This window comes from Molothrus aeneus, chromosome 2, assembly GCF_037042795.1.
Source record: "Molothrus aeneus isolate 106 chromosome 2, BPBGC_Maene_1.0, whole genome shotgun sequence".
NCBI classification, from domain to species: domain Eukaryota; kingdom Metazoa; phylum Chordata; class Aves; order Passeriformes; family Icteridae; genus Molothrus; species Molothrus aeneus.
In genome coordinates, this window is record NC_089647.1 from 112,291,576 (window position 1) to 112,307,968 (window position 16,393).

Genomic DNA, 16,393 nt, shown 5'->3' on the forward strand with positions numbered 1-16,393 from the left:
ATTAGCATGAGAAGTGAGAAATCAATAACAAATAGAAGACAGAATACTAATTAATGAAGAGAACTATGTGAATTGTAAGCTAATTAAATTAATCTCTTCACTGAAATGTATAAATAGATAAGCATTTTGATGGCTGACATTCATGTTGTGGGGAGCCATCCCCGTGTTCCTTCAACACCGAATCACAAATGTGAAAAATGCCAATCACTTGTTTTTAACATTTTAAGAGTTTAATAGTAATAAAATGGTTATAAAAATAGTAATACAATTAGAGTAATAATAATTTGGACAAATTGAATTAGGACAATATGAGACAATAAATACAAAGAGTTACGGATATCCGGGTACCTTTTTCTGGGCAAATAAGCCCAGGCAAATGTTAACAGAGGATTAACCCTTAAAAGCAACAGCCTGTTGCATATTCATACACCTCATACATGATGCATAAATTCCATTCAAACACAGGATTCTCTCTGGTCATCGTCAACTTCTTCCTCCGAATCCTAACAGCGCATTTGAGACAGGAAGAAGTTCATTTCTTCTGATAAGAGGGCAATGAATTCTTCTTCTCTGAAAGATTTAGGTGTCCTGTGGCTGCTATCTCGCTCAGAGTCCTTTCTTTAAAGAAAAGTATCCTACATAGCATGGTTTCTATTTTAACAATTTTCATAACCTAAAACTATATTTAACACACTACTTAAGAGAATTAATACAGCATTACTTTCTAACACAACACATGTCATATTCATTTGAATATTTGCGAAAAGCCGATCATAAAATACACGCATTTTTCACAACGAACGCTGCCTTTCCAACAAGCAGCTTGGAGAGTTCGTTTTTATTTCCCGGGGCTCGGGCTGGGGTGTCCGGGCAGGCCCCGCTGAGGGCCGCGCTCGCTCGGTTGTCACAGCGACGGCGACGCCGCGGCCATGTCGGACCTGGGCTCCGAGGACGCCGAGTCCGGCGAGGCCGGGAAAGACATCGGGGTCCGCGGGGCCCGGGGGGAGCGGGGAAGGGAAGGGGAAAGGGAAGGGGAAGGCAAAGGGAAAGGGAAGGAACAGCCGTGCTCAGTGCCCGCCAGGCCGGGCAGCGTTGCCGAGGGCAGCCCCGGGCACGGCTGTGCCACCTCCCGGCTTCTAACACGGGTCTGGAACAACGCGTCCGCCCTTTGCAGCTCTGTGCCAAGAAGCCTGGGGGTGCCGGGGTCTGGAGCCGAGCCGGAGCGGCTTTCCTCAAACACCTGTGTCCCTCTGATGAGTTGGTTTGTGCCCGGCCAGCCCTTGAACCCTTTCCCTCCCGTTTGGCAGGAGTACGAGGGCGATCGCGATGGCGAAGGGCAGCGGCACGGGTTCGGGAAGGCGCGGCTGCCCAATGGTGACACCTACGAAGGGGAATACGAGCATGGTTTGAGGAGTGGACATGTAAGACACCGAGCCTGGTTGTGGTTCTGCTTCTGCAGTTGGGCTGTTTGGGCTCTGTATTGAAACAAGGGTGAGAACTGATGGCTGTTTCATCTGTACCAAATGTGTTTCAGGGGACCTACAGGTTTAAAAACGGTGCTCTCTACACCGGGAACTACCTTCAAAACAAAAAGCATGGCAAAGGTGTCTTTTTTTATCCAGATGGATCGAAATATGCAGGTAAAGCAATGAACGCAGTTGGAAGGATTTCTGTTGCCAAAAGGATACATTCCACCCCCACTCCTCCTCCCCCAACAAATGAAAAGAGAGAGTGAATTGGAGAATGTCTTGTTTTAAGAAGATACAGCATATTTTCCAACATATATTTCTACAAAATATTTTCCTCTCATTACCTTTTTATTAACAGTTCTGAGAAGCTTGGGGTTTATTTATGGGAATTTGTGTTAGGACATTTGTTAGGTCTAACATTAAAAAAAATAGGCTTCTTAATAAAGCCCTTATTTAGGAATTGGGATACCTGAAGTTTGAAGAAGTAATGAAAGTTAGAGTTCCCCTGCTTGCTGGAGAGTACCTGAAACAATCAGAATCTATCAGTTAAGTTTCAAAGAACAATATTTCCCTCCTAATTTCTAAGCTAGGAAAGAAAAGACATTCACATTGTGAGGGTGAAAAGCTGAGAGCAAAAAGAGCAGTCCAATCTTGCCTTGCAGGAACATATACTCTGAGTTGTTTTTTGTTTTGTTTTTTTTTTTTAATTTATTTTAGGTTTGATTAGAAGAATAATTAAGATAGAAACCATCCAGCATCCTTCTGAATAGATGTGCTCCAATACTGACAGGACAACTTCAGAAAATGAGGCAAATTAAAGTAGCTCCTCTTTAAATTCATGTGGAAATGTCACATTATCTAATGCAACTGTAATACATTTCCCAATCAAAGACAGGACTGGGTTTTTATATGTTCATAATGGTAATAGAGAGTGATAATGAAGGCAGGTAATTATGGAAAAATGGAAATGGACGTCAGGCAGCAGCATAAATACTTGTGGAGAGGAACAGACTGATGAAAAAAGAGCAAGGGATTCTACTTTAGAGTAAGGAGTGGTGTAAGGAATAGTGAGGAATCCCAGCAGTGCCATAGCTTTCTTTTCTTTCTCTATTACTTGTATGATAATGTTACAAACTGGCTACTGTGAAAGAAACCAGCTCTCACACTGCTTTTATCCTTTTGTCCTTGAAGGAGACTGGGTGCATGACCAGAGACAGGGCTATGGAGAATATCTGTATGCAAATGGAGACACCTATACTGGAGAATGGGCTAACAACAAGAGGTTTGTTTCCTTCTCACAGGGATGCTTCAGGTCACCCAATGGCATTAAAATGCAAACATTATTTTCAGAGCATGTCTGACTGCAGCAAATTAGGTCCAGGGGTGACCTTGGCAATTTAGTCCAGCTTGAGTAGTTTCAGCTGCTTAATTAATACAGTTTTTGTGTCTTAATTATAACAACAGCCTAAATTCTCAATATTCACTGGCATAAAACAAAATTATTATTTTCTCCCTAGGCATGGGCAAGGCACATATGTCTATAAAGAGACAGGATCTAAGTATGTTGGTTGTTGGGTTAATGGAATCCAGAATGGACCAGCTGAACTTATCCACCTAAACCACAGATTTAAGGGCAGGTTTCTCAATGGAAAGGTAAGTGTGCTTTCTATTCTGAACAGTTAGCATGGAATTGCCTTAATATGACCTATTTCCACTTAAAATAACAAGCTAGGCTTCTGATTTTTTGTAGTATTTCCTGTACCATTAGTGTAACACATGAAACTGAATTATTCTATAAACACAATGTTAAGTTTCTTTGCAACATTGCTTTCCAACTGTAGTGTTACTGACTATTGCATGGAATTTGTAGTAAAGGATATTTTACATTTCTGGCTTAGAATGGATCAGCTGTTTGGTTCTCCTGATGTTTTTGTGGTTTTATGCAGCCTTTAGGTCGTGGCAAATTCATCTTTGATATTGGATGTGAGCAGCATGGTGAATACATACAACCAGTGCAGGTAAAAGAAACAGTGCAAGAGCACTCAGTAAATCAAATCTGTTGTTGAGGAATATATAAAATGCTTTACAGACAGTGATGTGATCTTTTGAGTCAAAAAGGGTGGAAACTCATGCATTTTAAGAGCTAAATGAGGTTTCATTTTGTTTTTTTAATGTTTTCTACTGTGTAACCTTAGAAAAGTACAAGGTGTGATTTTGCACTGCTTGCAGACATGAATCCTTTCTGCTTAAAAAGAATCAGGACATTTCCAAAACATTTGAAGCTTCAAATCACAGAGGAATATAGATATTTTTGTATACACATTTAGCCTCTATTGCATTTTCTTCTCAACACCAGAAAACCATGAGCAATATTTTTTGTGTTTCTGAACTGCTTGGTGCTATGCATACAAATGGTAATTTCCAGCAGGGTCATGTTTGGGAAATATGTACTATTGCTGTTCTGGTCATGTTAGGAGCTTAATATCCACAGCTTCTAATAATTCTAGTAAGTGGTTGGGATCAAAGTCTGTTTTCCCTTCTTTATGCATGAATGCTTTGAAACATATCTGTTTGATATGGTGCAAAAATAGCTAGAGAAGTAGGAGATATATTTTAATATAACTGTTTGATTTTTAAAAAAATTGCCACAGTTTAGCTTAGAGTTTGCTACCTCTGTTGTCTGACACATTAGTTCCTGTTGCACACTCTGAAAACTCTGTGATGCAGCAATCATTCTGAAGAATAAAATAATAATCATCAAAATCCTATCAATTGTGATAGATATTTGCAAAGTTTGAAGGCTGTTTTGCTTTTTTCTGGCTAAAAGCAAGAGATCCTCAAATTAAGTGTCAGATTCATGGGAGTATCCAGAGTAATGTGTGTTTCCTTAGTTCAGTTGGGAATTCTTAGATGTGTCTTTAAAGCAAGGCACAGTGCTGTCACTAAAGTAACATTAAATTTTGCCCATTTGCTTTAGTTGAAGTAATTATAAAACAAACCCCATTAAAAAAAGAAGAAATAATAATACAGACAATGGTTCAATTATTGACTCCTTCATATTTGTAGAAAAAACATGATTTTTTTTAAATTTAAAAAATATTTTCACATTTCAAAACCATAAGCTCTGTGCACAACCTTACTCCTTCCTAGATCCTTTCAAATGTTCTCCCTAGGCAAAGATTGAGGCAGAAACAGCTGTTTTTTCATTCTGTTTCTGTGTGAGACAGTGCAGCATCTACCAGACAGAGCATCAGGTAGCAATCATCAGTAACAGCCAACTGTTTTCATCAGGGTTCAAGAACTTGGTAGTTCTTGTCCAAGATGTGCAGCTGCTGAAGTTGCTCCACCTGTAAATACTTTTATTGCCATTTTGATGCCAGATAAGGAGGTTTTAGTAGACTAACCCATCATTTTAGTTACTGTCTGTAGGATGAAATCCTGGATTTCATGAATTCTCTTCTAGGAAAAAGAGGAGGAAGATGAGGATGAACGACCATTACCTCTTGAACCAATATGGAAAGTATCAGAAATTACTAAATTAACACCCTGGTCTCCCCATGATGAGGAGCTGCTAGTCCCCAAGGAAGCTGAAGGTGGAGAAGCTGAAGAGGAGGAAATTCCATCAGCTCTAGGTTTGTTCTGGAAACATCTGGAAACTCCATGTTTTGACTATGGTGACCATTGTTTTAGGGGTTTAATACCAAGTGATGTGAGAGCGTTTCTGTGTTTTGTTTTGTTTTTCCTGTGATTTTCCATGTATTGAATATTTGGAACTTCCAAGTCCATTCATAAACTGCACAATATGTATGTATGTGTTTTATTTCACATAGCATGAGATACAACTGTCTTGGAAAGCCTGTGAGTTATTTGACTATATCATGGCTTATTATACAAACCTGATTATAAACAGAGAAGATTTTGTGGGATTTCTCATGTGAACAACAACTGCAGCCTTCAGTAGGACTTAGGAGCTATTTCTTGGAAACAAAGGCTGAATGCAAATTTGTAAAATTGGTTTTCTTTGGTATTTCTAATTTCTTATATTTCAGATGCTGAGGAGGGCGAGGATCACCCAGAAGGCGATGCAGGAGGGGAAGGTGAGGAAAAGAGAGAGGAAGAAGTAAATCAAGATCAGGAGGATGAAGGTGAGAAATGGGGCACGTGTGCACATTCTTTAATTAACAGTCAGGGTTTGAAATTGTGTATGTCAATCAGCTGAAGCCATGCTGCTATTGGGAGACCATGGGAATCTCTGCCTTTCATAAGGAGAGCAGTCCTCTATGAGAAACTATGAGAAGTAAATTCATATACTGCAACAGAACAAATTAAAAGTGACACTTCTGTGCATATACACTTGACAGCACCTGCAGAGTTGAATTTGTAAGAGATTGTTAAAAAAACCCCACAGTTTGGAAATTCAAAAATGAGACAAACTATGTCAGATCCTGAGAAGTTCAGGAGTTTTGAGCATTTCACTTTTCTCTCATGAATACAACTGTGTATTCTTAATTCTCCCAAGTGTAGTTCAAAAGCAGGTAAAACAAATATGAAGAAACAAATTTTTGGTGTTGTTATATATTCTGGTTTGAATAGTCTTTGGTTGGTTTGTTTCTTCTACAAACCAAGGAGATCTGAAATCCAGGTGCTCAGGTTTTCTTCCAGGCAGTTCAGAAGCCTGTTTTAAATACAAGCAGCAAGGATGCATCCATGCTTACTCATGTTTAGCTTATATGCCTCCAACCAACTGTGTTCTTTGTATTTATTCCTAAAATTTACAAGCTTGCCTATCTGATATAAAAATATCACCTAAATGTATCTATTTGTAATCAGTCCATTTGACAATAAATCCAAGCCAACCACTGTCTTTATGGATTAGAAAATACCTTAAACCATATGAAAATGCCTGGAGGTATACACTAAACATTTAGGTCAGCTCTTGTAGTTTTCAGTTTATTTGCTTTTAATTTTCTGAGCACCAGATCTGAAGGTGCTCTCCAGCTTCAGGGCAGAACAGGCATCTGGCTGACCTGGTGTGTAGGACTGACATTTTACAGGGTCCCTGGGCTTGGGTCAAATCCATCAGAAATCTCAGCAGATTATAGCTCTGGATTTGGCAAAAGTGCATTGAGCCTGGTTTGTCTCAAAGACCCCTGGACTCAAATAACCATTTGGACTGAACTTGATTCTAATAAATTTTCTGGCCCACCACAACAAAGCAGTTGTTTTCCCAGTGGCTTTTCTAGGGTGTTTTTGAGAACAAATGAGCCCAGGTGTCTGTCAGATATGGCACAGAGGCAGATGCCAATGCCTGAAAACACAGCAAAGTAATAGATTCAAAGTTCCCTCCAACTCTTTATTTCCAGAATCAAGGAGTTGGATGATTTTAAACATTTTTCAGCATTGGTCTCCATCCATAATTAATGAGGCAACATGTTGCTTCCCTTGTCTTTAGATTTAGCAAGATTAAGTTGTAGGAAGAGGGAATGATTTGAAGAAAATATTCATCCTATGAAGAGCAGATATAACAAAATCTGTTTACTTTGCAGTCTGGTATTCCCTGCCTCTTTACCATAATTTTTTTTTTCCAGATAGAAATTTCCACACAAAAATTCCCTCTTTTTAGTTTTGCATTCCTTATGATATCATCTAACCAGGAGGCATTTTTGGCTGCTCAGAGTTACATATGGGCTGGCTGGCAGTCAGTGTGGGTGTACTGGGTCTGTCTGCCAGCTGACAAACAATGTAAACAATTTCAATTCAACTACTGGCATTGAAAGGCAGTGGGTGAGGAGGACTGAGGTGAACAGCAGAGTTCTAGAGTTATGTTTTAGATTACTGGGATTATTTTCCAGTGTTTTATAATAAAATACAACTCTATGCCCTGTCTTTCCTTCTGCTCCACAGAAATTACTGATTTTGGAGGATGAACCAGAGGAATCAGAGGAATTGGGTATAACTAAAGGAAAAGACCCAAAAAATAAAATTTTAAAGTAGATGATTTTGTTTGGTAAGCCTGCAATATTTTTATTTGTAAAAGGTTGTGTTAAGATGTTTTGAATAAACATTTCTAGGTGTTTTGAATAAACATTTCTGTCAGTATTCTGTCTGGAATGTGTATCTTTGGACCTTTTATACTCTCAGATCCTCACAGCAACTTCCTTTATTCTATGTAGCCAGTAATGAGGTGTCAAATCCAGTGTGGAATTATTCTGGATTCATGAAGCCATGAAGCTGTGTCCTCACAACTTACTCTTCTCCTCCTGGTGGTTGCTGTCTTTCTTGAACCCTGTCTCTGGGCAGAGACCTGGGGATCTTGCTGGTGAAGACAAAGGCAGCACGGGACTTCCCAGCTCTCTCCATTTTCCCTGTCACTATGGCACAATTCCAGGCCTACGTTCTCCTTGTTTATTTTGCTCTTGTCCTTGCATCTGTAGAAGCTCTTCTTGTTGCCTTAAATCTTCCCTTGCTAGTTGGAGCTCCAATTGAATTTTTTTATCCTAACACACTGGTGCAATGTTTTTAAATTCTTCCTCTTTATGCTGCTTTTCCTTCTGCTTTCTGTATACTATTTGTTTGTTTTGGTTTGGTTTGATTTTGGTGTGTTGCAGCTCAGTCCTAATATCCTTCTTTACCATGTGCCTTCCTTAAGCTTTTTCAAAGATATTGAACTGATCAGGGTGAGGGGGTGGCTCTGTAACACATTCCTGGCACTCTGCCACATCATCCTAATGATCATCGGTGATCCACAAGCTCTTAGTAAAAATGTTGTTCATATACAGAATAGTTTCATGCATCCAAGCAGCTTCTTCACATGGAGAAAAACTCTCCTCCAAATTTTACCTTTCTGTCTTTATTAATGAGCCCTTCATTCAGTGGAGAGGTCTGGTTATGTGAGCTGTCCCACTGTGTTTCAGTGTTCCCAAGGATGTCACTGTTCTGCATCTGATGCAGTTCCTAGTTCCTTCTTTTCCCAGTTTTACACATATACACTAAGGCAGGCACCCTTTTGAGTTGTTTTATCTTCCTTATGGGTATCTTGCTACCATCACCCTGCTCCATTTATGTAGCAACCCTCAACTTAATTCCTTAGTGTAAGCAGTTCTTGCCATCCTCCAAGATACCAAGTTTCTCCTCATCAGATTCTCAAACTTATTGGAAAACACACACTTACTTTGTTGCTCAAAGAGGAAGCCATGGTGATTAAAGCCAAAGCAGGAGCACCATGCTCCTATCACTGCTGAGGTACAAGAGGTGGCAAGGCAGCAATTCACCTGCCCTGCTCAGCTTCCCATCCCTGCAAACATGCTGAGAGAGGGCTGGACCTACTGTTTGTGTCATTGGGGAAGCCATGCAATAACCCCAGGGCCTGTCTCAGGAGGAAGCACCTCCTGGGATGCCTCTGTGCTAGAGCAGGACAGAGATGGAAGAGGACAAAGCAAACCCCAGCTCCCAGCCCCCCAGCCCCTTGCCCAGCTGGCCGAACACCAGGCCCTGAGCAGGCACTTGGTGAGGGCAGTGGGTGGCTCAGTCCTGCCCCTGTCAGGGGCTGAGGAGGAGGGAGCCTTTGTCAGCGTGGAGGAAGAGCGGGAATCTGAGGTGGATCATGAGCTTTCCCAATGGGGAGATGTTAGGAGCTGCCAAGAGATCTCTGACTGGGAAGAGTCTCTTGAGCGAGAGCTCTCCCAAGGAGATGTTCTGTGGAGAACTCTCCAGCTGGGATGAGGAGAGCAGGAGCAGAGCAGGGAGAAGCCCTTAGCTACCAAGAATTTTCCATGGGGAAGAATGCAAGGAGCAGGGGCTGTCCCAAGGAGCAGCTGGAAGCTCCTCAGAACCGTCTGACTGGGAGGACTGTTGGTCAAGAGCTTTCCAAAGAGGAAGACTCCACTGGCCAGGAGTTGTCCCAAGGCAATGGTAGCAGACCCTCTGTGCAGTCCAGCTGGGACAATGATGGTGACAAAGAGCTTGCTCAGGACAACTGGGAACGTGTGAGCATCCACAGCAATGGGGTCAAGCCCTTGCTGTGGGAGAAAGACATGGCACAAACGAACTTCTTTGAGCTGAGTGAAGAAGAAGACAGGGAGCAAAGGCTGGGAGTTTTTGCAGCAGACGGGCTCCCAGTGCCTGTCCCTCAGAGGCCTGGGTTGAGCACAGGGCTTCTCCCTCCTTCAAGTAGCAGGTGCCAGAGGCAGGGACAGAGAGCAAAAACAATGAAAGTTTCATTTGAGAAATAGTAGTAGTAAGAAAAGAAAACCCACAAAAAAAACCCCAAAAACAAAACCAAAAAAACCAAGCAAAACAAGAAAACCACCCAAAACCCACTAAAAATCCCCCCATAAACAAAACAAAACCCCACAAAACTCCTCTCCCCCCACAAAAAAACCCAAGAAAATAAGAATAGGAGTACGAATAAGAGTAAGATTAAGAGGAATAAGATGATTAAGAAATATTAGTAGCAAATTATAATAATTATAAGAAGAAAAAGAAAAAGAAGAAAAGTTGAATAAGAAGAATAAGAATAAAACAATAAAGAAGAAGAAATCATTGTAGTAGTAAAGAAGATGATAAAGAGGAAGAAATAGTAAAAAATAGGAAGAACAACAAAAAAAATAAGGATAAGTTGAATAAGTGTTATAAGAAGAACAAGATTAAGAATAATAAGATAAGAAATAATAGTAGTACTAATTAATAACAATTAGAATAAGAAAAACAATGAGAAGAACAAGAATTACTAAGATGAAGAAAAAGAAATACTAGTAATAGTGAATAAGAATAATAAGATGAAGAAGTTGAAATTGTAGTAGCAAATAATAATATCAAAATCTACATCTTCTTGAATCACAGAATGAAGGGGAGGGCCTTAAAGATCATCTGGTTCCAGCTGATAGTCTTCTCTCTGTCTCTCACTGTCTCTTTCTCTGTGAGACCCTTTTGCTATTTCTTTCTACCTGTCTACCTCCCCTTTCTTGGTAAATAAACTCCATGTTCAGTATTGCCCACATATGGCCTCCTTTGCACCTGCATTTGGGCAGAGGCCTCTCTCCCTCATGAGCTCATAACACCTGCTCAGGGTCCCTTCCAGCCGCCAGCATTCCAGGATTCTGTCAGCTCCTCGCTTCCCTCTTCTTCTTGCCTCTGCTTTGAGCTGGGAATGTGCTTGAGAATGTCCAGCCAAGAAGCCTTTGCTGTCTGCTCTGGGAGCCCAGGTGGCGTTGGGACCTTGTCACCTGCACCTGCACAGCTCCCTCGAGCAGCAGGGCAGAACCAGCACCCCGAGGGCCTCGGGAATTCCCCTCTGTGGTCCATGGCACACACTGCAATGGCCTGGAATTCCAGTTTCCAGCAAGGAAAAGATGTTCCTGCCCTTTAAGGAAAAGCTCTGAAGGGGCTGAAAGCCAAGAGGAGCAAGATCTTACAATGACATTGCATGTGACAAGGTTTTATAACTTAATCAAGGGTTGTTTTAGCATGTGGATTGCCACAGGTAAAGACAGACACTATGAAAGAAGCATAGCTGGCAAAGAAAGAAAGGAGAGAAAAGACACGAATAGCACTAAGCTGAGATGGTGGCACTCTGAAATCCAAAGTGGAACTTCCTGAAAAAGAATGAGACAGAAATAAAGAAATCTGAAACTTTGGATAACTGTGCAATTTCTCCCTTTATCACAAACCTCCTCCTGATAACAACAATCATGCAGCACCGTTTTCAGAAAGTCCTTAGTTCTGAATTGATGTTGCAGGCTGTGGACACAATGAAACATGGAATGGGCTTTCTCCTCCTTCCAGTTACTTTGACATTCTCAGCAGAGGAGGCAGCAGGAAGAAAAGGGCCTCTTGCATTCATTCACCCTTCAATAAGACACGGGGCAGGGGGAGGAAAGGTCTGGTGATCTCTGTAGCTTCACCCCACAGGGATGTGAAGAACCAGAATCCCAAAGGTCACTTTAAGGGGTGCCTTCCTGCAGTTGTTGAGTATTGAGGGGCAGCACTGCAATTTTATTCACTGGGCTTTGCAATTCTGCCGCAAGCCAGGTGAGCAGGCCTCGGCCTCCTGGACACAAAGATTGTGATCTTTCTTTTTTTAGGCAGAAAAAAAGAAAGAGGAAACCTTTTGTTGTATGAAAACTGACCAAAACTCTGAGTTTGACACTGGTGTCTTTGGCAGGCAGCTGAATGCCTCTCCTGGCCCAGTGTCCCTAAGGAAAGTCCCCCTCAAAGGGGCCTGGGCACATCAGGGGCTACAAGTGCCAAGTCCGGGGCTTCTCCGTGCTGCTTCCAGAGGGATCAGCTGTGGAAGGGATGTGGGGTGTGGCCCTTTGTGACACAGCTGTGTGGTGCCAGGGCCTGTGGCGATGCAGGACACGGTGGCACCCTGAGGCCCTTGTGACACGGCAGACCCCGCCCTGCCAGAGGGGAGTCTGAGGGGTGTGTGAGGGGTGCAGAGCCCTGGGGTGCCCAGTCCCAGCAGAGCCGCTCTGCCAGGAGGAAGCAGCTCCCCTAAGAGCCTCTGTGGCAGAGCACGATGGAGCCGCTCACAAAGGAGGTGAACCCCAACTCCTCCCCTGCCACGGAACAGCGGGGCCGGCGCATGAAACCCCAGGTGAAGGCCAGCCATGGAGGGAGAGGGGACAGAGAGATCTGGCATGGGGCCACAGGCAGAGGCCTGAGGGCCAGGGCCGGGCCAGCGGCTGTGGCAAGGCGGTCGCCTCCTTCCCCCACAGCCCGGGCAGAGAGGCAGGGCCGTGCCCCACACAGGACCTGGTGGCCCTCCAGCCACCGCCATGGGTGGCTGGAAGCCCTCAGGGAGCAGGGGCAGGGGGCAGTAGGGGGTTCAGAGCTGCCAGGGCCACAGACTGTGGATTGGGATTTGGCCAGGAAGGAGAGAGAGAGGAAACCCTATGTGGGCCGGGAACTGGCCCAGTGGGGAAAGGAGAGGGGCCAGGAGCTAGAGAGGTGGGAATATGAGAGATACCAGGGCCTGCCCCAGTGGGGTGATGTGAGGGTCCAAGGACTGTTCCCTTGGGAATATGAGGGACACAAGGAGCCTTCCCGATGGGGAAAGGAGAGTGTCCAAGAGCTGGACCAGGTGGAATATCAGAGATACCAGGAACCTTCCCACTGGGAAGACATGAGAGTCCACAAACAGTTCCCTTGGGAATATGAGGGACACAAGGAGCCTTCTCGATGGGGAAACGAGAGTGTCCAAGAGCTGGACCAGTTGGAATATGAGAGATACCAGGAGCCTTCTCGATGGGGAAATGAGAATGTCCAAGTGCTGGACCAGTCAAAATATGAAAGATACCAGGAGCCTTCCCAATGGAGAAATGAGAATGTCCAAAAGCTCCATGGATGGGAATATGATAGATACAAGAAGCATTCCCAGTGGGAAGATGTGAGAGTCCACAAACTGTTCCCATGGGAGTATGAGGGACACAAGAAGCCTTCTCAATGGCAAAATGAACGTGCCCAAAATCTTTACCAGTGGGAATATGAGAAATACCATGAGTCTTCCCAATGGGAAGGCTCCACTGACCAAGAGCTGTACAAAAAGGAAGTCAGACAAGACCCAGAGCAGTCCCAAAGGGGACATGGGAGAAACACTGAGGAGTTGCAGAAGGATGCAGAAGAGATCACCATCCACACTATTTGGATCAACCCCAAGTACGCACAGTTCCTGCAGGACCCCGACGCTGCTCCCCAGGACTCGGCCAAGGCAGCAGCTTCTCCTGCCTTGGCTGAGCAGGTGAAGGCAGCAGGGGCACAGAGCCAGGGCCCTGCCCTGCACAGCCCCAGCAGCCCCCCAGACCCCTCAGCTCCCCAGGCGGGAGCCCAGGCCCTCAGGGAGCAGCCGGCTCCCCCCAAGAAACGCCCGTCCCGCTTCAGGCGGGCGCTGCGGGCGCTGCTCCGCTGGCCCTGCCTGAGGGCACAGCCGGACAATCAGTGCCCGCTGCCAGCGCCAGGCCCGGCCCCGCAGGCCCAGAGCCTGCCCGGTGTCACACGGGCTGCCTGTGATGTCCAGGGCTCAGGGACATCAGCTCCTTGTCGGGAGAATGGCCTGGCTGAGGCTTAGGGCTTGAGAGGCACCCGCCATGTCATAGCCAAGGGCAGGTGCACAAAGCCTGGGGAGAAGGAGCTCCTGCTCAGAGGGGACACCAAGGATGCAGAGTGACAGCCACAAGGACATTTGGCACAACCTCCCAGATAAGGACAAAACTCATAAAGCCAACTCAGCAACTGTGCTGAAATCAGCTCCAGCTGGGGAAAAGATACTTCTGGCACAGGGAGACAGCGACCACCAACTCCTGGCCCTGTGACCCCAGAAACACAGCAAGAAAAAAGAAGAGACAGACTGAGCACAGAGAAAGACTAGTTAGCATAAAAAGCAAGGGAATCTTTAAACCAGTAGAAGAAAAGTATCAATACTGAGATATTAATGCCAAGGTACTAATATTAATTATTGAGCTATTGTAAATGAATATTATTCAATAATAAGATAAAAGATTACATCAGTATTTAATACATACAGAAACAAAATACCATTACAAAATACAAATATAAATATTGTATAATATTTAATAGTTATGTCTATATATAATAAATAGTGAGAAATAATATATTTTGAATATTGTAAGATGTCAAAAATGTAATAAGTGATCTAGAACATTAGAGTTCCATATAATAAAATGCAACATCTAAATATTTATATATGATGCTAGAAAAAAATGAAAATAATTTTAACAAAAAATAATATATCAACTTAATAGGAGAGCCATATAACTGGTAGCCAATTGACATTAATGCCTTTGTTCACTAAAATGTATAAATACTAAAAAGTTCTGATAGTCACTGTGCTGCCTTTGTGGATTTGCCACCCAGCACCTCCTGTGCAGAACTGTAAATAAAGGAAATAGCTGAACTCTGTGTGGGGATTGGCTTCTTGCACACGGGGTGAAAGGATCCCTTTTGGGACAGCAGCTTTGCCATGGCCACATGGATAAAAGATGCTGCTTTTCCAGCCAGGCTCAGCTGTGCCTGGCCCATCTCGGAGCCAGACGGGCGCAGGCAGAGCAGCAGAGATCTGAAACTCGGCGGCTGCGCGGTCGCTGTGGCCCAGACAATCCCACAGCAGCCACGAGAGCCCCTCTGGGAACGAGCACCCAATCCCAGAGGGCACCTCTGCCAGCTGCTCCCGAGTCCCTGCACCGAGGAGTTGTCATCCAGGTGTCTGGGGAACCTCCTGGGGCTGCTTGTCCCAGCTGTGTGGTGTTCCCAGTGAGCACCTGGCAAGCTGAGTTCCCCCACAGGGACAAGGGCAGCTGGTTTGGAGGCGTCCCTTGGTTCCTTGAAGAATCATTTGTTGGGGTCATTGTCCTGGTTGGATGGCCAAGAGAAGCCTCCCACAATGGTAATGCAGAATATTCTTTAACAGATGTCCCAGAAGTATGGTCACTTCTGGTAAAGAAATGTCACTTTTGGATAAAGTGATTTTGATGCAATATTCCATGCTGAATTGGCATATGAGAGATGTTATATACTTTATTTCTCTTCATCATCTCTAGAACATCCATTAGTCTGAAAGCTCAGGATGTCAGATTTACAACAGATAAAAATCCCAACTGAGAAACCATGTGGGCTTTCTTTCTCACAACCAAACGTGGACCCAGCTCAGCTATGTCAGCCACATGGTCCTGTGGCTGCCCTTATTGCTGTGATCCTGGGAGGCAGCACTACAGAGCACACCACAACTTCCTCCCTTTCTCCTTTCTCTTCCTTCCATCCTCCCACCCACTCCTGGAATAGATGATTTTAGAACCTCTTCTAACTCTGTTGAGGATGCTCTTAAGTTAACTGCTGATATGAACACAACATCCATCTACTGGATATGATTACATGGAACAGTTGAATCTTCCAGGGCAGGAGCACCTTTACATTTATTTCCTGGTTTCTGTACAAGGTCACTGATTTTTTGAAACAACCCAAAAACCTGAACTCCTGACCGGAGCAATTGCCATGTAAATATCTGCAATTTGATGCAATTCTCCAGACAGTAAAGCTGTCAGATGTGCAAACTGAATTGCTGACTGCTAGGGATTTAATTAAAATTCTGCTTGTGAAGCCTGTGATTCTGCTTCATTTGTTTGCCCTTCAGTCCTTCCCCAGGGGCTCTCTGGTGCCATCACCAACAGCAGCTCTGGACATTCCCACACCTCCAGTACATCCAAAGCTCCCAGCAGTGTCCTGCAGGCTTACACACAGCCCTGACACTGACATACTGTGCACTTAGGTCTGAGCAGGGACAAGGAGCATTGCTGCTGCTGCTGTCAGAAATCGTGAACTTCAGCAGCTTCCCTCAAGGGTATCCTCCTCCACTGCTCCACCCAGCACAGCTCCTGCCATCCCTCCACCCCAGGTTCAGGCTCTCACCTCTGTAGAATTCCAGCTGATATCCCATTTTCCCTTCTGCAAAGAGAGCGGTCTGCACACCTCTTCCTGCAATTCCTTGGACCTGGCACCAGGACCACCACACAGCTCCCCCAGGGAAGGAGCCCAGAGCCCTGGGAGAGGCTCAGACACAACGTCCCCCTGCCCAAATCCTGTCTGGGTATCAAATGCAGGGAGCCCCTGATGCAGGGAATGATTGGCATTGCTTCAGAATGCTGAACAATTGCTTTATTAAAACTATACTATATTCCATTAATACTATACCTATGCTAAAGAGATACTGAAAGATATTATATTAAAGAAAAACCTGTGCCTGTCTCCAGACAGTCAGGCACAGCTTCAAGTGATTGGTTAATTAATATAAACAACCATCACCAGAATCCAATTACCAAATCCCTTCAGGTAAACAATTTCCATAACACATTCCACATGTGCAAAACAACAGGAGCAGCAAGTAGAGATAAGAATTGTTTTCTCTTCTTCCC

At 44.1% G+C, this 16,393-nt stretch overlaps 1 protein-coding gene across 1 annotated transcript; it reads left to right on the forward strand.

Moving 5' to 3' along the window:
- Positions 1–913: 913 nt before the first annotated feature.
- On the forward strand, positions 914–7,568 carry RSPH1 (radial spoke head component 1). Its single transcript, XM_066571683.1, has 9 exons — positions 914–986; positions 1,308–1,421; positions 1,535–1,640; positions 2,661–2,751; positions 2,987–3,122; positions 3,416–3,487; positions 4,933–5,101; positions 5,519–5,614; positions 7,374–7,568. The coding sequence occupies exons 1-9, from the start codon at positions 930–932 to the stop codon at positions 7,394–7,396; spliced, it is 864 nt and encodes a 287-aa protein (XP_066427780.1). The 5' UTR covers positions 914–929; the 3' UTR covers positions 7,397–7,568.
- The last annotated feature ends 8,825 nt before the right edge of the window (positions 7,569–16,393 follow it).